The sequence below is a fragment of the Gadus macrocephalus genome, chromosome 7 (assembly GCF_031168955.1).
Source record: "Gadus macrocephalus chromosome 7, ASM3116895v1".
NCBI lineage: Eukaryota > Metazoa > Chordata > Actinopteri > Gadiformes > Gadidae > Gadus > Gadus macrocephalus.
Genome location: NC_082388.1, coordinates 19,898,900 through 19,920,123, shown reverse-complemented (window position 1 = coordinate 19,920,123; position 21,224 = coordinate 19,898,900). Strand labels below are relative to the sequence as shown.

Genomic DNA, 21,224 nt, shown 5'->3' with positions numbered 1-21,224 from the left:
TGGATTATGAAAAACAGGGTGTGTTGATGAGGCATATATTGACAAATTAAGATGAATTAATTTTTTGCGAAACACTTTTACCCGAAGCGACTGTGTCTTTTGTTTCATCATGTTCAGCACTTTGAAGCACATTTACAAGAGTTTTGATGTTAAGGGAAAACTCTTGGTTAGTAAAACCTAGGATAAAAGTAAAGTAAAGTACCAATCAAATGGCCTTCTATTTGTTGGTTACTCATGGTAACTCATGTTAGGTAGTAAACCAAACACTCTGGCTATCGCTCCCCAGTCCCCACCCAATCTGATCATAGCGAGTGGGAGTGGCTTTAGCAAGAGAACCAATTACTGAACAGAGAAATAGCCCCGCCCCTAAATGAAACAAAATGTCTACCAGAAGTTGAAGAACAGAAGAACTCACATTTTAAAATGTAATAGTTGCTAGCTCATACAGGTTTTTTTTTTTGTCCTGTAATTAAACCTATAATAATACTAATAAGAAGAAAAATAATGTTTGTATTAATAATAAATAAATAATAATATTAACTCTGATTGGAAGCAGTTGGCGGCCGTTAGGATCCAGTATTGGCCGATGATGGTGCCACCGCAGAAATGGTGGCCGTAGTACTGCAGGCTGACCTGCCAGGGCCAGGCATTCCAATCCGCAGGGGTCCCGCCCACGATGCGCGTGCTGGGGTCCATCTCACTGACACCGCACGCTGGTGAGGGCCGGGGGAGGGAGAGAGAGAGGGAGGGAGTGGGATGGAGGGGGAGGAAGGGAGGGATTGAGGCGGAGGGAGGGAGGGATGAAGGGGGAGGAAGAGAGAGAGAGAGGGAGGGAAGAGAGGACGTTTTTTTTTTTTTTTTAAGGTGAACTTGATGAGGCGATACGATAATACAATGATAAAGGTAATTGTTTGATCTTCATTGTCCACAGTCTAACCTGTAGGCATTGTGGCAACCCGACCCGGGCCATTTAAGGACATGGAGAACACCTGTGGAACAGGTGGAGAAGCAGGGCTTAAATAGCCTGCTTCTCCACTCATTCGGGGCTCTCCCAGCCATGTGGCTCCTTACGGAGAGATGGTCCTCGTGGGTGACGGGACTCCACCCACGAAGGATGGGACCGTTGATTGCTCCCAGGTTTTTCGATATTTTGTGTTTTCATAGACTTTGTGTCATGTTAAGGATTAAACATGCCTTTTTGGCTTCTACCCCTCAAAGTTGTGTCCTGTTTGGGAGGAGGTGGTTCGCTCACCGTACCGGGTTGCCACAGCATCCTTGAGCGAGAAACCTATGCCTACCTGCTCCTTTACTATTTGCATCTCAGTTCACTGTGAGGTGCTTTGGATATTAAGGGTAGTTTGACTCTGCGAGTCAATACCAAATAAAGGAAGCAAAGCTTACCAATGCAGCGCAGACTGACAACCATGTTGGAATTACACGTTCGGCTATATTGGGGAAAAAATCAAATTAATTGAAGCAAGGGTGAGGTGACTGAATCATTTCATTAAAAATGTGCTTTAGGTATGAGTAGGGGGTAGAAGAGATCAAGGTTTTCCAACTAAGCAACTCTAAAGAAAAGTCACCTCAAACACTGCTCCCTCACCCCTATGTTTCTCTACCATTGAGAAGCGTTGCAGTCCTTCACTTTTGATTGACAAGCAAGATGGATTCCCCATTCCGATACCCTGATTGGTCAGAAATTAGCCAGGAGCAGACCTTAAATCAAAACAGTATCGTACAGAGGCAGACGCTGTGAAATTGAAAATGAAATTCTCACAGCGCATTTTACCCACTAATGGCTGACAACAATCTACCCTGAAATAATTGTGATCAAATTGTACCTGCAGCACCTTTAAAACGTCTATGAATTCCATAGCAGGGACTCTGTGAGTTTACAAAAGCAGTTAAACTGTAATGTGTAAAACTGTGCAATCAGCCTTACTGATGAGTGTCAGAAGTACCTGTCCCTGAGGTGTGAATGAATCTGGTCACCCGGTTGGTAGAACCCTAACTTCAGCTTGCTGTAGCCTCCCGTCCCCAGAGAGCCTACGACCGTCTGGGTGGAGGAAACAAACTCGGTACTGTGGAACAAGGTACAGGCAAGGCCGAATCACACAACCATCCACTGCCCTTTGAGTCCCACCTTTAACCGTCACCATGTTTCCACGATGAGTACTGCAATCAAGGTTGCTGTGGAGGCCGCTGTTACTGTGATTGTTTCATGTTGTTAGATGTTGTTGTGCACAGTGAAATGGGGGTTTTGCTTGGATGTAGGATTGTGTCTGTGAAAAAGAGTTTTCTCGACGCACATGGTTGTTGTTAAAAAGCATATTTTTACTTAAACAAATAGCACAACCGTCGAGGCACTTGCACAACTCAAGCCTCGCTCCAGTCTAAAACTCTGGCCCTCTTAAGGAGCACCAGAATGGGTGTGGCTCAATTAGCCTATGAGCGACAGCTGCAGACTATTACGGCTAACAGCCAGACAGGAATATGTGCATCTTTTAAAACATGGTTTAAAACAGTGAAGATGCCATTCACATCTTCACAACGTCATTGAGGGTTGTGCCGCTGTTGCTGTGGTGTTGTTAGATGCTGTTGCACAAATGCAGATGCAGATAACTTTACTGATTTTAAAGGAAACTATTTATTCTTATTGTTATTATTAATTATGCTATTTGCTCTACATTGTTACTGTTATGCGTTGTTGTTATTGCGTGTAGTTGTGGTGGCCGTCCCTCCAGGGATACAAACTCACCTTGAGTAGCCTATCTGTTTACAGGAAGCTCTGCCCAAGTCGTCTCTCCAGCGCTCCGCACAAACAGGCCGCCAGGTGTGGCTGGTGGCTGAGAAGCTCTGCAGTACAAAGTCGGTCCCATGGAGGCGAACTGGGACCCAAGAGAGACACTTCTGAGGTCAGTGTGTGTGTGTGCGTGCGTGCGTGAGTGAGTGAGTGCGAGCAAGCGTGTGTACGTGTAGCTGGGAGATCTCACGGCATTGGGACTCGTCCTCTCCTCCTATCAAGTCTTTGACGCCATCACACAACTGTGGTCGGTTGTGGTCGGTCACAGGGGTTGGTTGTGGTAGGTCAATGCCACCTTCATGGTACAGCTCTCTCTCGAAGAAAGCTACAAACACACACACACACAAATACATTAATTTAAAAACATATAAACACGGATAATAATTAATTATTATCTTTATTATTATAAAAAAAAGCAATATAAGAAATGCGGCATATTTATGTGTCTTTATCTTGAAAATAATTTAATTCCACCACCCTTATGCTATGCCAAACGGCATCAATTTAAACCGTATAGTTACAACTTACCGAAGTACCAGATCAACACTCCCATCACTAACATGATGAGCACGGAGGAGGCCAGTCCACGCAACACATTTCTCATGTTACTCTTTGGTTCTGTGAGAGAAGGAGACCGACAGAGAGATCCTCAAACATAGCCTCCATTCAAATGTATACAAATGATGGGAAATTAGGTCCTTCCACTCCATACATCAATCATCTGTTGATTGTTGACAGGCTATATAAACATGCAAAGGAAATTTGACATATTCCCTTAAAGGAAACTAAAAGAGAAGTTTAACTTTGTAAAATAGATTAGACAAGAGCAAATATTATGATCCAATACATTAATAGCCTGTAACCCTTAGAAAAATGTAAATTATAACTATTCTGATGTCCCCAAAGTAGAACATGAAGTGGAACAGACACTGTTTTCAGTATATAACACAATACAATTACAATAAAACCAATACAATTACAAATATAACCGCAAGCAGTGATTAACGGGGTCTGACCAAAATTAAAAGTCAAGAACACACTAATGGAAGATATATAAATATAACATATAATTGTCAGAAAGATGTTCCACTTATAAACCTGAACTGCAGCTTCATTCACATGATCAAAATGTCTATTGATAAGCAGAACAACATCCAGAAAACTCAAAGCACACATTTCTCAAGTGAATTAAGGGCTTTCTTCAAAGCATATACCTGAAAAATCGTTGAAATTAAATAAAAAAAATTTAACATTTGTAGTCAAGAACACTAACGCAAGAAATATAAATATGACAGAGTTAATTATGAGGATCACCAGTACACGGCATCATCCCGTTGAGCCACTGATATTCCTGTACTGCATGAAGCCTCATTCACATTGTGAAAATGTCGATTGATAAGCACACAACATCAAGAAATCTCCAAGCACACATTTCACAAGAGAATTAAGGGCTTTCTTAAAATAGTACAGATCTGAAAATTTGCACTGTTAATGGTATCCACCTAATGATAGCCGTATACAAAATAACAAAATTATCATATAGGCAAAATGGGATGAGACTGTGGACGTTTGGCTTTTCTATGAAATTGTTGGAGAAGTAATCATTTTTAGAGCAGAAGACCAGGGTGAAAAGATGCATCTGATTTTAGAGATTAATATGATGAAAGAGTTTTGGGTCCAGGTCAATCTAGTAAGGAGAATAAGGCTAGTTCATATTTTTCTGAAATAGCGCCACCTTTGGGTGCAGTACCACATTTTGGGTTTATTAGTAGTGGGGGGTATCGGTATCCACCTAGTAATAGTTGTATGTTTTTTTTTATACGATAACAAAATGGTCACATAAGAAAAATGGGCTAACTGCTCCAAATTTATTGGCCAATATTTCTCAAATGGAACTAAGTAAAACAAATTCTGTTAAATGATTTTTGTGAGGCTTGGTCTAAAGATTTTATGCGTCAATTCTGGTGAATTTTGATTATTTTTGTAGCCTGTGAATGTTTTGATCATGTTGAGCTTTAATATGAAATTGTGGGAAAAGTATACATTTTTCAGGGTTTTACAAATGCTTCTGATTCTAGGGAAATTAATAACGAATTTTGAGTCCATGTCAATCTGATGTGGAGAAATAAGCCTAATTCATGATTTTTTTACAATAGCGCCACCTTTGGGTGCAGTAAAGACTTACGGTATAGGCTGCAGCATGACTTTTACAGAATTTGAGGGGAAAAAAAACGTTACAGAAACAATAGGGGCCAAGCAGCTTCGCTGCTCGGACCCCTAATGAAACCGTTGGGTGGGTGGGTGGATATGACATGCTTTGTGTATTACCTATTCTCCGAACGATGGTAGTGATGCTGGTCGTGATGACGGGTTGCGGGGACAATTGTGGGACGCTGGTGCTGGTCGTGACGACAGGTTGCGGGGACAATTGTGGGACGCTGGTGCTGGTCGTGACGACGTGTTGCGGGGACCATTGTGGGACGGTAGGGTACAGGCCCTGGGACTGGTTATAGGACGGAGGTCTATCGTTGTCGTCCCTGTAGCCCGCGTTGTCGTGGTGGGGCGCAGTAGGCTGCAGAGGGGAGGTGACATTGCTATTATTCATAAACAAAATGTTACATTCTATATTTCTTACACTGTGTTTTTGTTAACATAATATGTAGCTGACCTGTACCTTGTCCAAGAATTCCCATAGCTACTTTTCCAAAAACTACAGTTTTACAGTGCATTGGATAGATACAAATCTTGAATCCAGCGCACACTCTTTTGGTTTTTCCTGAGAGTGCTCAAGGTCAATATAGTTCTGTCCCATGCTCAAATGACTTGGGTTCGTGGTTTGGGAGGGGATTGGGGATTTAAAGATATGAAAGATAGTTCAGTTTCAGATTTCAGTTTGAGATAACATTGGAACGAAGTTCAATTGATAAACCAAGGAAGAATTAGTGACATGCAAATAGATTTCCATTACCTGTGTGGAATCCATTCTGAGCCTTTTGCTTTGGAAAGGCGGCCTTAAGTGATAGAAAAAGAAAACAACGTAAAAAAATACATGGCATGTGAGGTTTCTGATAGGGTCCATATTCCAGCCATTATATTCAATCATTTTGCTGGTGTAAAAAGGTTGTAAGAAGAGACGATAGCCTACATCCTAAATGAAAACAATTAGGAAAACATGGCCAACTGTCGGTTTTAAGGTTTTAATTGTATGTTCTAATAATCCTAATCACAAAACCTGCTTTAGAAAATCTACAACCTACCTTGATTATCCTATTTATTTTCCACCGCTATGGTATGTCTCTGCGTTCTCCCTTCCTACTTTCCTGGCTGTTCTGACTGCGTCTCACTGTGTTGTGTGCTAGTGTGAGTGTGTGTCAAACCATGTCCACTGGCCCAGGTAAAAAACTGCCACGGCCACTCCTTCTCACTCATGGGTAGGCGCAAGAGGCCACTTGCTTCGACCCTTGAAATTACTAACTTGATTCGCTCTTTGCTGATTATTTGTCACTCTAAGGCAGATGAAGTCATAAGTAGAAGGTTTATCTGCTATAGAAACCTGCATGTTAAGTTCTCCTTAAACATTACAAGAAGTTGTTAGGTACTCCCTCAACGTTATATCAGTTATCATACAAGCAAAAATAGGTTTTCTAAGAGCAGGAAACTGTTAAGTTTCAGTCCCAGTATCACTCTTCAATTCAATTGTAATTGTATAGCCCTTAATCACATTACAGTCTCAAAGGGCTTAACAGGCCAAATATTTATGACACCCCCAAGGGCAAGAAAAAACTCCCTTGAATTAGCAAGGAAGAATTCTTGAGAAGAACCGCAAAGTAGGGGATCCCTTCTTCCAGGGATGGTCAGGAGTGCAATGGGTGCCTTAATTTACATACAGGTAATTACATGCAAATCATATTAAATTGATGACGTGGTGCTGGCCGGTTAACCATAAGGAGAGTCCAGGCATCCAGTCCAGTCACCGCAACACACTAGAACAGACAGAATAGTGAATTAGAACGGAAAAGTACATAGTGGAATTGTATACTGCTATTCATTTTTTATAACTATATTAAAGGTTGGGTATGGAATTCTCTTTTTTGGCAAAATAATTTGAAATCCTTATCATAACCCACTTACAGCCACTGAGTTAGAAGTACTGACATGAAAATTAAACAAGTCAATCATCTGTTGAACGGGCAGGGCTCGAAAAACTCCAGCCAATGATTTCCAGACCCACCGAGTGCCATTGGACAGTAAGTATGTCAATCAAACGGTTGTACTGCACTCCCCCCCCCCGCGCGTGACCCCTTCGTGCACGTACTCAAAGCGCTTGACCCAGAGCAAGCTTCTGTTTGTTGTTATCCTGCGGTAGCTACTGGAGCTAGCTAACTAGCTAATAGCTCGCTCTCGCATATCTGTGTTCGCTCGTGCATGATTGCGCGTCCATGTACTCGGAATGGGTGGAGTCAGAGTCAGCGTAGAAGGAGAGGGGGTAGGACCATTTGAGTTGTGTATTTTCAAAATCTGCTGGCGTTTTGCGAATCCCATACCCAACCTTTAACAAAGGCACAAGCAAACACGCAGTGGTCTTCACATCTGTATCGTTTTCACACCCCAAGGTTCCAGACGCAAGACTGTAGAGGTGTGTTTTAAGCTTTCCTTTGAATGACCGGTGACACCTGATGACCGGTGGCGGTCATCAGGTGACCGGTGGCGGAGAGAGGAGAGCCCCTTTTCTATATTAGGTAAAAACATCTAATTTGCCGAAATTGAGTGATAGGTTATACAATTAAGAACAAACAACGGTGGGCCTCTTCATAACTAATTTACATATTTTTTTTATTCATTGATGTATTTTTTATTTATTTTTACAAACCTTAATTTTTGGTGCCCCCCTCAGGTACTTGGTGCCCAAGAACTCTGCGTACTCTGCGTATAGGGAGCGGCGGGCCTGCTACTAACATGTTGGTCAAAGCACAGCTGAGGGTCGAACAGGACACCAAGATTTCTGACAGATACACTGTGCTCTGTCTCTCTGGTCCCATTTTGAGCCTATAATTATCAGCTCTGTCTTCCCAGTGTTAAGCTGCAGGAAGTTCTGTGACATCCAACTCTTCACCGCAGCCAGACAGGACTCAACCTTCTGGATTTGGGCCGAGTCCCTTGGTTCTACAGGAATAAAGAGTTGGGTGTCATCCGCATAGCAGTGGAAGCTAATTCCAAAGCTGTGGATAACATCACCAAAGGCAATGGACCGAGGACCGACCCTTGTGGTACACCAAAGCGTAGTTTACAGTGCTTCGATTCTGAACCCTCATGGAGCACAAATTGTGTTCTGTAAGGTAAGATTCAAGCCAGCGAAGAGCCATACCCCCGATGCCAACATAGTGCTCAAGACGGTGAAGAAGTATGCTGTGGTCGATCGTATGGAACTCAGCACTGAGGTCCAGCAACACAAGCATCGAGCTCGCATTTGTATCCAAAGCAAGAAGGATATCATTTACCACTCTTGTCACAGCAGTTTCAGAGTGGAAATTCCTGTACCTTGGACAGGAAGGGCAGGTTCGATATAGGCCGTTAGTTGCTGACTAATTCAGGATCTAGGCCAGGCTTTTTGATTAGCGGTTTTATCACCGCAGCCTTGAAATTAGAGGGAACAAATTCTGTGGAAAGCGAGAGATTCATAAGCGAGAGGATTGCAGGCCCCACCGTGTGAAGAAGTTCCTTAAGAACCTTGGAAGGGAGAGGATCCAACATACAAGTTGTTGGTTTCGATACCATTATCACCTTTACAAGTTCAACCAGAGGAATTGCCTTGAACTCCAGGGGAGTTGCCCCAGAGTTCCTGCCCCGCAGGATGTGTAGGACAAGTTGCACGGCAAGCATCAATTTCCTCTCTAATCAATTGAATCTTATTTTCAAAGAAATCCATGAATTGACCTGCCAAGAGGGAGGAGCCTACGCTCTGAGTCTGTTTCTGAGTCAGACTCTTCACCATGTCGAAAAGAAACTTGGGATTGTTTCTATTCAAGTTGATGTCACTGGAAAAGTAGGCATTCCTGGCAGTAGTCAGCGCACCCTTATAGGTGAGCAGACTGTTATGCCATGCAAGATGAACGACCTCAAGTTTAGTCGAGTGCCATTTCCGTTCAAGGATTCTGCAACTTCGCTTCTCTTGGGGCGCATCAGGCCGGAGGGAGTGAAGCAGGCGGCAGGAGGTGTAGATCCACAAAACTACAAGCAAAAGAGAACAGATTTCAGCAGGAGAAACAACAACTAGAAAGTGTAGGTACTGGAGCCAGGTACGAATAACTACCACGGTATATCGAAGTATGATCTGGCGACGACCTCAGGGAAACCAGGTGTATTGGAAGGGGAGTTGATGAGCTGATGCAGGCCAGGTGTGAGCAGTTAAGCGTAGCAGGCAAAGCAAAGAGACTGACGGGGGGGTGTGGCTGCACAGGGGGAGAACACACAGCACCACAGCTGTGGCTACGACAGGACCTCCCTCTCAACGGACGCCTCTTGGCGGCCTAGGCTTCTCAGGGTGAGCCTGATGAAAGTCCCGAATGAGAGAGGGGTCGAGGATGAGTGCCCGCGAAATCCAGCTCCTTTCCTCTGGCCCACATCCTGCCCAATCTGAAAGGTATTGAAAACCCCTAGCCCGACGACGTATGTCCAGTAACCGCTGGACAGTGAAAGCTGGGTGGTTATCTATCAAACGGGGAGGGGGGGGGGGGGAACAGCTGGGAGGCAGAGAGGGCTGGTGGAGACTGGTTTTACCTGAGATGCATGAAAAGTGGGTTGAACACGCATCAACCAGTCCCTCCAGAAAAATGTGGCGTTTTTTTGTGATTGTTGCGGCCCAAAATCCTTGATTATGCGGCACGTTTTCTTGAAAAATGCCATGAAATATGCAGCATATTTATGTGATGAAATTGCGGGAACTTGCAAAATTGCAGCTTTTCAATGACGTTCATGTCGTGTAATTACATCACTTCATAACATTCCCATGGCAACAGGGGGAGAAGGCTGCTCTTGTGTGAAGTAAACGCAACATTTTTCAACTTTCTGCTAAGATATTTGTGACTTTTTTTTGCAACGGAAATACAGGGATTATAAAATCATGCAAGCACTGCAGATTTTGCGCAGAAATCGGCAATTTATTTGGTGAAAGTGCGGCATATTTGAAAAAATGCGGCCCCCGCATGTTATGCAGACTTTGGCTGATTATGCGTTGAATTATGTGATCGCATAATCACAATTTTCTGGAGGGACTGATTAACTGAGGCAGCCTGAGCCTCACAGCAGACGGATTGATGATGGCATCAATAGGGAAGGGACCCACAAAGCGAGGGGTTAGTTTCTATAACCAGTCTGAAGAGGGAGGTCCCTGGAGGAAAGCCAAACTTGCTGACCCACTCGATAGGCAGGAGTGGGAACTCTGACGGTCAGCGATACACCGGTTCTGCTCAGCAGAGCGGCGCACGCATTCTTCCACACCCTGCGGCAACGGCGGAGATGCTGCTGAACAGAGGGAACAGATACGTTCCCCGCTCACGTCAGATACGTGAGCGGGGAACAAGGACAGCTGATGGGAGCCCAGGGAGCACTCGAAAGGGGACAGGTACGGACGGTTTGTCTTATGACATTGATCATCGAATGACCATCCAGCACTCTGCTATTTCATGTCCGACATTTTCGTGGGATGAGTCGCAAGGGACATAATGGTGATCTGTAGTATTTATTCATATAGGCCTATCTTGTTTGACATGTGTAAGACAACCTGCGGCATCCCATGATTATCTGATTTGCAAAATTATCTTTTTAAATGGACAAACATCATGTGCAATAGATGGCACAATTCAAACGGCAACCCGCATGGGTAATGCGGGCAAGGTGTTAGCGCTTAGGGAGATGGGAGCTGTTCCAATGCAATGCCAACTTGAGAAGCAAACCCAGAATCAATAAAGTTTTCATCTGCTCCAGAATCCACCATGGCGGACACAGAAAGGGGAAGGCCGAGGGACAGGAGAGTGGCATCCAGCAGAGTGCGTGAACAGTTGGGGACTGGGAAGGACGAGGTGTGGCTCTACCTTCACTGCTGAGCCTCGTCTTTTGGCAGCGATGGGCAGGCGGAGATGAGATGTCCGGGCAGTGCACAATACAGACAAACTCCGATCCTTATCCGTTGGAGACCCTGTGCCTGTGTTAGACGTGTGCGCCACAGCTGCATGGGCTTCTCTTCAAACACGGCTCGTACCACAGGTAGGGAGGGAGAGCAACTCTCGGTAGGTGTGGGAGAGAGGAGCCGGAGACAAGGGACGGCTAGCCCTTTCTCTACGCCGCTCACAAAGGCAGTTAGCCAGCCGGATGAAGAGGGAGATTACTTCCTCAAGGCTGTCTGCCTCATCCCTAGTAGCCAGCTCATTCTTAATTGGCTCATTAAGGCTGGAAAGAAAAAGTCCTCGCAGTGACTGGTCGTTCCAGCCAGAGTTGACTGTTACAGTTCTAAACTGAACTGAAAATTCGGCTGCACTGCGGGAGCCCTGCTGTAGGGACATAAGCCGCTTGGCCGCGTCCCCTCTCTTGGGTGATCAAAAACCCTCCTCATCTCAGCAACAAAGAAATCAATATGAATGAAATCCTCACATACTGGGGAATTACTGTCCCACAATGCTGATGCCCACGTTAGTGCGTTAGTGCTTAACCCTTAAGTGAACCCAAAATGTAAGCAATTCTTGACCTATAAGTTGGGTAGGTCGACAAAGAGAAAATAACAAGAAAGTAATCTTAAAGGGGAACTCTGCAACTTTTTTAGCTTAATTTACCTGAGCAGGTAAATTAAGCAGATTAAGAGTCATTGTGATGGTTATGTAAAACTTTATTGGTCGATTGGTGGCTGTTTCGACTCCCCCTAGCGCATCTGGGCGGAAAAAGGGAAAATGCAAGTTTCTGCCACGACCTGCCGCCAACTCTCGCGGGAGTCTCAAGTCTTCGGGTCTCGAGAAGTAACAAATTGCTTTACGGCACTACAGACCCACAACACCCGGAACCAGCTATATATAAACCATGGACATATTATAAAATGGACAATGGATTCCAAAATGGCGCCCATTCATTCCTATGTAAAATGCTCAATGGCGCAGGGCAACATCAAGGAGAGATATGCTTCCGCATCATGGGACCCTAGCCACGCCCTACTTCATGACGTACCGGATGCAGAAATATTCTTGTTTTTTAGCATTGTTAGCATTGTAGCATCATAAGCAAGAGGTCTGAGCGATCGCAGTCGCATTGTTAACCGACCATGGAACTACAGGTTACTAATCCCCTGATGATTCTCTAGATGTTTAACAATATGTTTAGCAGCTGAACCAGTCTAAAAATCGGACACGTTAACGGAGCACTGAACTAGGCCCTCTCGGATACCATGTCGAAACAACATTTGTTTCACTACGACTCCTTTCAGCTGCACACCCCTCCTTCTCCAGCAAAAAATAATTGGAGAGAACGGTTAATAAAACGCTTGAGGTGGCGTTTTGAAAAGAAAAAACATTTTTTTTTTTAGGACATGGCATAAGATAATTATGAGCCGGATTGATACCCAGATTTTTTGCGGAGACACATTCCTGTTCCCCACTTTTATTGGAGTGAACGGAGATATCTACTTCTGGGTCCATTGAATCGAGGGACCCGTCCACAGCCCGCTTAAACAGCTGCAATACCAGGCTTGGCCGCTGAGCACTGGTGGATTGCGGAAGTATGCACTGTTCCCGGGGGCTTGATATAAACACTAGCGAAGGGATTGTTACATTCAGCATGGATCAGCCTGTCATGTTCTTTTAGAAAAGGTAATCGACTCAGGATCGCATTAACTCACTTTATTTGGTAAAGTTTCGTTATGGTAACTATGAAGCAAAAGGAGAGAGTTTCTGATCTGTTCTCGCTTGTGCTGTTTACATACAGGGCAGGCTTGGCCTCTATGACGTATAATGTTTTCTGATTGACTGGTTTTGAGAGCCTGCCTCCCGTTTTCCTGATGTGTGTGATGGTGCTGCCATCTTGTAGCTATTTGTAGTTTTTAAAGCTTATAGTATCTGTGGTATAAAGGCCGGGACAAATTTATAACTATAAATATGTACACTTTATGTTGAAAGTATAGACCAGGGCAGTTCCCATTGAAACGATTGCCGCGGTGATTCGGTCTTCAAAACGAGAGCTGGTAAATTGTGAAAAATGAATTAAACTGTAATCAGACAACACGGTTACATGCTATATGCTTGGTCCTGTTCCCCTTGTGGCTATGTGGAGTTATTGCTGCTTATATGCTTGGTCCTGCTCCCTTGTGGCTATGTGCGGATATTGCAGCTGATATGCTTATTTGCGTCACAAGCCGACTAAAAAGAGAAAGAGAAACAATGTTGGAAAAACATATGAAGAGAAAAGGGAGACTGACCGACAGAGAGGCCAGTCATGACTAAACGTTGGGCGAGCTTCTCAGGAATAGCGTGAACTGTGACGCAACTAAGCATATAAGCCGCAATAACTGGACATAGCCACAAGGGGAGCAGGACCAAACAAGCTGCAATAACTGCACATAGCCACAAGATGGCAGCACCATCACACATACGAGGAAGCCGGGGGTGGGCTCTCAAAACCATGGCTAATTAGAACGCTACGTCATAGAGGCAGAAACCCTCGATTGACTTTTCTGAAAGAACAGACCTGAAAGAAAAAGAGGACTGCAAAACGGATGCCGACTTCATCGTGTTGCTCTTGAAATTGTAAGTACCCTTGGGTGAACTTTGTTCTCTTTGTATTGTGGCTTTCTTGATGTTGATAGTCTCTGTAAAAATGTGTTTGCATGACCGTTTTGTTGTGAGCCCTGTATGTTTCTAGCTTGCTTGCTTTCTAGGGAGTTATCACCATCTAGTGGTGGAGATATTGAAAGACATGCATCAAGGATAAAATCTCGAACAAGGCAGCCTTGTAAAAAAAACAACGCAATAAAAATGTGATGAGTTCACTTCTTAAAATTAAATAATTGCATATTTTCTCTCAAGACATTTTCTTATATAATTAATAGCCATTTCTAAGAAGTTGATTTACTTTTTATTAATGTTGTCACTTGCATTTCCTTTGTCAATACATAATAAAGTAGTAGCCTGCTACTATGTAGATTGTTAATGCTATCTTGTAACAGTTCCCTTATGAGGTCATAGATTATTTTCCTGTGAGTGTTAAAATGTACCAGCAAGGCTGTCTCCCAAGGGTCCACTCTGAGATCTACACAGACAAATTAAAGCCAGTATCTAAGAGAACTCCTGTACCCGCCTGTCTGTGAGAGTTGCAGGCCCAGCTGCCTATGACCTAAGTAAGAGTCAAAATACGATTTGGGGAACTATGAAGGGTCTACTGTGACCCCAATGTATGACCTTAACAGATGTAATGTGAGGAATAACGAAGTGACCACATCTAAGGGCAAAATATGTTCCCCAATAGACAAAAGCTACATGTGTGACCCACATTAAGTTACTCCAATCTCAGGAACCCTAGAAACAGTCTTTTCATTCAACAGATCAATCATTCAATCAAATGTCTCAAATGTCTCTACTCAAAAGAGGCAAACACTTTCAGGTTTCAGGTTTAAAATTCTCCACACAGAAAATGTCGTAATCCAGGGGTTTTCAAAGTATGAGAGAGTGAGCCCCCCCTCAGAGAACAAATTTCAGCCGAGCCCCCCCCCCCCAATTTTTTTTTTCTAAATCCCTGTGTTTTGAAAGATCTTTTAATTATTTGACACATTTTAAACATCTCTGATCATATTTAACACATTTTAAACATCTCTGATCATATTTCTTTGAAACATTTTAAACTTTTTTTTAAACATTTTAAACATATTTTTTAAACATTCTAAACATATTTGTGCGTTTTTAAACACATTTCTTAACACATTTTAACATCTTTATCTAAGCATGTTTTTGCTTAACGTTTTTGAAATACATTTGAACATCTTAATCTGTAAACTGCCAGTTTAGCCTCATTTTTAGCTCACCTCAACTTTAGTGGGAGCGATGAGTTTGCGGAGCTGTGTTCGAAATCGTTCCCTATCACTGATATAGTGCACTATATAGGGTGGTCGCCATTTTGTAGTGGTGTTCGATTTCTCAGTGGTAAATTTCACGCACTATAAAGTGGACTTAAAATACCCAAAATTTGAGTGAACATACAATGTTCCCTACATGTTACTCCCCTATACCGCAATGGAATGCGGTCAGGTTTTTCCGGAGCAGAAGAAGCTGAATAATAACGAAAACAACAACATTTAATGATGGTGTCTCCGGCTTTCGTTTGGAAATGTCAACAATTTATTTGGAATTTAACATAGAAAATCTAACATTCAAAATTAATAAAAAGAACCTTCATCAACGTCAATTCAACATCAATACAACCTCCAGCTTTCCTCGTGGGGGGCCAGTTTGTTTACATGATGTGGGCTCATCTGTCTGCATCACACAAATACCTGGTGCATTTACTGACACAAATGACGTTTGGAAATGTTAAGTGTAGTGTCCGAATTCTCGTTTGTTAGTTCCCTATATAGTGCACTATATCATAAACACTATATAGGGAATAGGGAGTGAGTGAATAGGGAACGATTTCGGACACAGCGCGTCTTTGTCTTTGTGTTTTTCTGTTACTTTTTCTGGTTTATTTTTTTCTCACGTCGCACCCCCCCCCCCCCTGAAGAACTCTGGCGCCCCCCAGGGGAGGCGCGCCTCACAGTTTGATCCTCTACCTACACCTGGTCCTGATTGGCTCGACCATTAACTCTTGGGCCAAAAAAATATGGAGCTAGGTGGAACGAAATTCATCTGACGAGAGTCAGGTTAACAACCTCCGGAATTACACACATACTACATACCAGTTTCCTAGGTCCCAGTTTCTTCCCTATCTGGTCTTCATTTTTGTCTGGAAATAATACAGATTGTTGTCTATAATGTCGAGAAGGCTAATTCAATGGAATGATGAAAGAAGTAGTGCAATAGATCAGCCATGGAGTAAGCATTGGAGTGACCACTGGGGTGACTGGAGGGACCACTAGGGTGCATGGAGGGGCCATGGGGGGACTGGAAGGGCCACTGGGGTGACTGGAGGGACCACTGGGGTGACTGGAGGGACCACTGGGGTGTCTGGAGGGACCAGTGCAGTCTCAAGAGATGCCAGGTGCTTTAAGAGCTGCGTCCTGTTTATAACTGTAATTGCGCAATTACAACAATGAAAGTGCGTAGTCTTCCTGCAACCTAAATCACACTTTATGATCGTGAACTCTGAAAGAAAACATAGACAAGTTATACAATACAATACAATTAATAAAAACTGCTCTCATTGTGGACACATTTTAAATAGTGTATTTAAAATGGTATCAAATATATATAATATTAATAATAATAATGTACCTCTGTATTTAACCGAGGCATTTTCTTTTGGCCCTTTTAATATGGTTGACGACCATACATTTTGGCCCTTTAATATGTACAGAAGGGGCAGTGATAAAGAACTCTGCTGTGCATCTGTATTTCAGGGCTCTCGCCATTGAGTATTACACTGAATAGAATAGTTGAATGTTAAATTATACAATTAGGCCTAGGTCGGCTATTAATTGAAAGCAAATAATAAGAATAACCGATAAGGTAAACAAACTTGGGGACCTATTTATTCTTATTTTAATTATATCAAGCATTTTGCAATATAAACACTTGAGGACAGACACCTAACATTTCAGCTGCATCTGACACATTTGTTAACAATTATTATGAAAAGGTTAAGCTCAATTACTTAATTGAACGAAGCTAACCAAGTCAAGTAGGCCTACCCCTGACTGCACGTTTTTAATGTATCAAAAAAGTAAATACACCACGGTATGAATATTACTAAATATATTAAAGGGGACCTATTATGCTTTTTCGACTTTTATGACCTATAAACGTTGTTATAATGATTGATAGTCATGTTTAACCATACTAAAGTGCATTTCGACGTATTCCCTGCTGACAGTCTGGGGTGGCTGTGAAGAGCCAACGTTTGCATTCACTTGTTCACATTTCCAGGAAATCATCTACGTACAGTAGAGGCACTCCTGCCACGCCCCCATATGCCTGGTCAAATCTGCCCGCGCGCGCGCGCTTCAAGGAAGGTAACCAATCACAACGGAGTTGGGTTGGCAGGAGGGGGGCGGAGAAGGACGAAACCGAGCGTTGACAGAGAATGCTGAAAGCGCCCAGATGAGAGGAAGAGTTTCCCGAAAATCTACATCGTTTTTTGTGCATGGTTAAAGATGACTATCAATCATTATAACAACGTTTATAGGTCATAAAAGTCGAAAAAGCATTATAGGTCCCCTTTAAGCATTTTGAGACTCACTTACTTGCATGGTTTATGTGTCAAACAGCAAAAGACCTTACCTTCTTTCTTCTTTAATGACAATATCGCCCTACTAGTTTCTGGACGTTTCTGACCTGAAATGAATCGGAAAGCCTGAAAAAGTAGGTATTGGAGGCTGGAGAAGCCAGTCAGGGGTACTTGGTAGCCTACTTGGGAGGCTGTGCTCAATGTGGGTGGAGTCAAACGTTTGATTTTTTTTGTTTCGTAAGACTACTACTTTTCAACTCTGACTATAAGCCTATCCAACCACAAGGTGGATAACATCCGACGATTACCATAACTTGTCATAATATTTTTACTTTACAATTGATCCATCAAAAGTGTTTGACTGTAAAAAATAGAAAACACATCTATTGAATATAATGCGTGAACTGCAGTTGGCTGGCCTGCAGACTCTGGGTTATTTTCAAGCACATCAGGGGAAACGTAACGAGGCGTCACGAGAAAGAGGAGGTAGAGAAAATGATGGAGAGAATAAAAAATCGAGTAAAAGGAACTGTAGAAAAAATATGGAAAGAATAAAAAATCTAGAAAAAGGAGGCATTAAAAAAATGAAGGGGAGACTATATTTTTGGGCAAAAGGAGGCATAGAAAATGAAGGAGAGATTATTTTTTAAAAGGAGGCATAGTAAATGATGGAGAGAATAAAAAAATGCGAAAAAAATATGCATAGAAAAAGTAATGGAGGGAATATATTTTTGGGAAAAAGGAGGTGTAGAAAATGGAGAGAATAACATTTTCAGAAAAAGTGGGTGTACAAAAATGATGAAGAGAATAGAAAATCGAAATAAAGGTGGTGTAGAAAAATTATGGAGAGGAGTGAGAGAGCAGTGAAAGAGAGAGACTCAAATTGTGAGAGGATGGCGTAAGTAATATGAAAGTACATAAAAGCAACTTGTTGTTTTGGCCAGGAAAATTACGAATTCAAAGTGGCAAATTGGTGAAGAAAATATTAAACTGCCTCGGATAACTACACATGAGATATTGAAAGTTGGCAACGAAACAGTTGAAGACTAAGTGTTTTTTAAAAAAATCTTTATTCTTGTAAACATTTAATTATTTGACATGAATAACCATCATTTATGGTATTGCGATACACAAAGTAGGCACTTGATTAGGAGTTACAGGCACTTGATAGACATCATGTGCTATATCATTTTGTATAGTTCATCCCCAAAACAATTGCAAACATTAACTCTTGATTCATTGTGGAAATAAAAACAGTTAACTTCTTCAAGTAATTGGGCTAAGTAGCCTATGATAGATCTGTTTGTTGTATGTAACTAATATGAATCTTTCTACATAAATATCAAGTAATCATTGAACGATGTGTTGCTCTGGTTAATATGAAACCAAAACAAATGGGCACATTTACATTTATAAATATATTTATATATATATATAACCCTATATACAAGTATAAATTGTTTCTATATTGTTCTGTTTAAAGTGAGTGTTGAAAATCTACTTAAAGTCACTATGTGTCGCATTTCAATTAGCTTGCTGTTTGAAATGACCTGGATTCATAGTCTGATCCATAGTGATTTCAATAATATTATCACTAAATCACATCCAAATTCAGACTTTGTTTTCATTCTTACATCAACATCCTCTCCACTCACGCCATCCAGCCAGCCGAGCTACCCTAACTTGCGTCACACAGCTGCACAGCCAGTTAGAGTGGACAGAACATTGTCATTGAGCTTGTTGAATAACTTATTCTTACACATTTTGTCTTTAAAGAAAAAGCTAATTCATTTGAAACTTGGAAAAAGACATTCTGGCTGGATAAAAGTGCTATCACATCAACAGTACATTAACTATAGTAAGAATGTGTCTGTTTTCAAGTTCTGTCATGCCTGTGTCCATCATATGCATGCTGCATAAAAGTTGAATAACCAGTAGCAAAACACAAACAAAAACGATATAAAATATCTATCTGTTTAAGAATAAACACAAATTTCAATCAATGTACACAGTCCCTTTGCCATATCAAAAATAAATCATCTAAAATGCTGTATATTGATGAAATCTAATAATTAAAATAATCAAACGAAACCAACATGTCCTCAAATATATCATGAAGAGATTTCAAAAGTCCAGCTGTTAAAATAGAAAACAAGGCAAATCTTAGTAGTCTGCAAAGTTAACAATTAGTAACAATAACATATCCATCAACATCCTTAACCTACACTTTCAATTAAATTGACCGTTGATAACATCTTCATTGGTGTCTAAATGACTTGACCTATGTTATATATTTTGTTGATTTGTGTACTTATTATCCAAATGTTCTCCAACAATGTTGAAACCCAGTTGAAACCCTGTTTTGTTCAAGGTAACACTCCGTTACATGGCTTCATATTGACCTCATCCCCTAACTTTCAGGGCAACGGTAATCCAGTGGAGACAACATTTATTGATATGATATTCAATATCGATCTAGCTTACTATGATGACTAGTGGCTCATGCCTGCCCGCCACCAGGCTAATGCAGTTTTTTCCATTAAGATTTTACCTGGGCGGGTCATTTAAAATATATATTTTCTATTCTTCAGAGATAATGACGCCATTTGCGATCGATAGTGTTTCCATTACCTTGACTATTTTTTACTATTTAAAATTTGGTAAAATCGTATTTAATTGTAGAGCTGCACGCCAGAACAATGACAACGGTCAGTGAACAGAACCTTCACTCCCCACACAAACTTGATCATGCACGGAAGGAACACTTTTTGTTGGGTATAAAAATAGTGCGATAGTTTCCACCAATCTACACACCATGAAAGTCAGTTTAAATTGTATTGTAGGCTCAACAGTTTATGATTATTGAGTTCCATCTGTATACAGGTTATACACAGTCTATGTGTGTTACACCCACGGCGGAGCTCCCCTTCAGGTAGTCTATTGTTTAGGGAAGGGTATCAGTGTTTCGTAATCAGTGTACAAATATTGACCAAACGATGGCTCGATATGGAGAGGAATTCTGCTTCCTAACCTGTCTGCTAGGCAGGTATAGACCCATAAACACACAGGACTCATACCTGTGATAACGCCTTTAGTGCCTGTTATTAAGAGTATGACTATCTGTTGAATATCCAGAATCTAATTGCTTGGGAAACTCTATGGGCGCGGCAATAGTCTAAAGTTACAGCGACAATTACCTTGCTCACAAAGATATTTTAGCATGATTGTTTTGACCATGAATATCAGCTCTTGGATATTCATCATTACATTATCCTCATTTGTTATGGTAGTCGACTCATTTATGGTAAATTAGCAAGTTAATGGTATGTTAGGGGAATAGCTGCAAGGCTGTTTCATTATAATGAAATGACATTAGTTACGTGAATGAAAGTGACCAAACGTAAAGTGAATACCACTTTAACACATGAACTCGTCCGTGAACATGATTTCGGCCTGAGTCACGTCCGATAGATTGCCACCGGCATTGTGGTGAAGCAGACTACTCCCACACTACTTAATGAGGTCATCAAACTACGACGACTTTTGTTATTGTCTTAATTTAGAGACTGACAGAAGGAATTACATATCATACCTTTAACACGATCCAAATGATCATCATCCTTATTATGTCTTTACATACCTGCATTTGCTTATGGATCCAGTCCGAGAAGTAGGTCACGTTGCCGTAGACCCCTGGTTTGTTCCGTAAGGCACATTCAACGCCCCAGCTGGTGTCCCCAACCAGCCACCACACACCACCTTCCTTGGCCACCAGTGGTCCCCCACTGTCCCCCTGGAGGAAACCCAAACAGATGTTTTACAGGTGTCTCGGTTCTCTCTAGAGAGAGAGAGAGAGAGAGAGAGAGAGAGAGAGAGAGAGAGAGAGAGAGAGAGAGAGAGAGAGAGAGAGAGAGAGAGAGAGAGAGAGAGAGAGAGAGAGAGAGAGAGAGAGAGAGAGAGAGAGAGAGAGAGAGAGAGAGAGAGAGAGAGAGAGAGAGAGAGAGAGAGAGAG

General features: G+C 42.0%; 1 protein-coding gene across 7 annotated transcripts in view; it reads right to left on the bottom strand.

The window, feature by feature from the left end:
• tmprss2 (transmembrane serine protease 2) overlaps window positions 1–21,224 on the bottom strand; it is a 36,137-nt gene that overhangs the window by 6,684 nt on the left and 8,229 nt on the right. For 4 of the 7 annotated variants that reach the window (XR_009526685.1, XM_060057246.1, XM_060057245.1 and 1 more), the window contains exons 6-9: window positions 2,759–2,888; window positions 1,962–2,081; window positions 1,402–1,445; window positions 542–713 (exon numbers count right to left, since the gene is read on the bottom strand). Coding sequence is in view for 6 of the 7 variants with exons in the window: in XM_060057246.1 (XP_059913229.1) it covers window positions 542–713; window positions 1,402–1,445; window positions 1,962–2,081; window positions 2,759–2,888 (466 nt within the window). In the remaining variant the exon portion in view is untranslated. Of the gene's footprint in view, window positions 1–541; window positions 714–1,401; window positions 1,446–1,961; window positions 2,082–2,758; window positions 2,889–16,101; window positions 16,132–18,276; window positions 19,349–20,852; window positions 21,006–21,224 lie in introns of those variants that run through there. The other 3 variants (XM_060057249.1, XM_060057248.1, XM_060057247.1) reach the window with 2 other exon arrangements.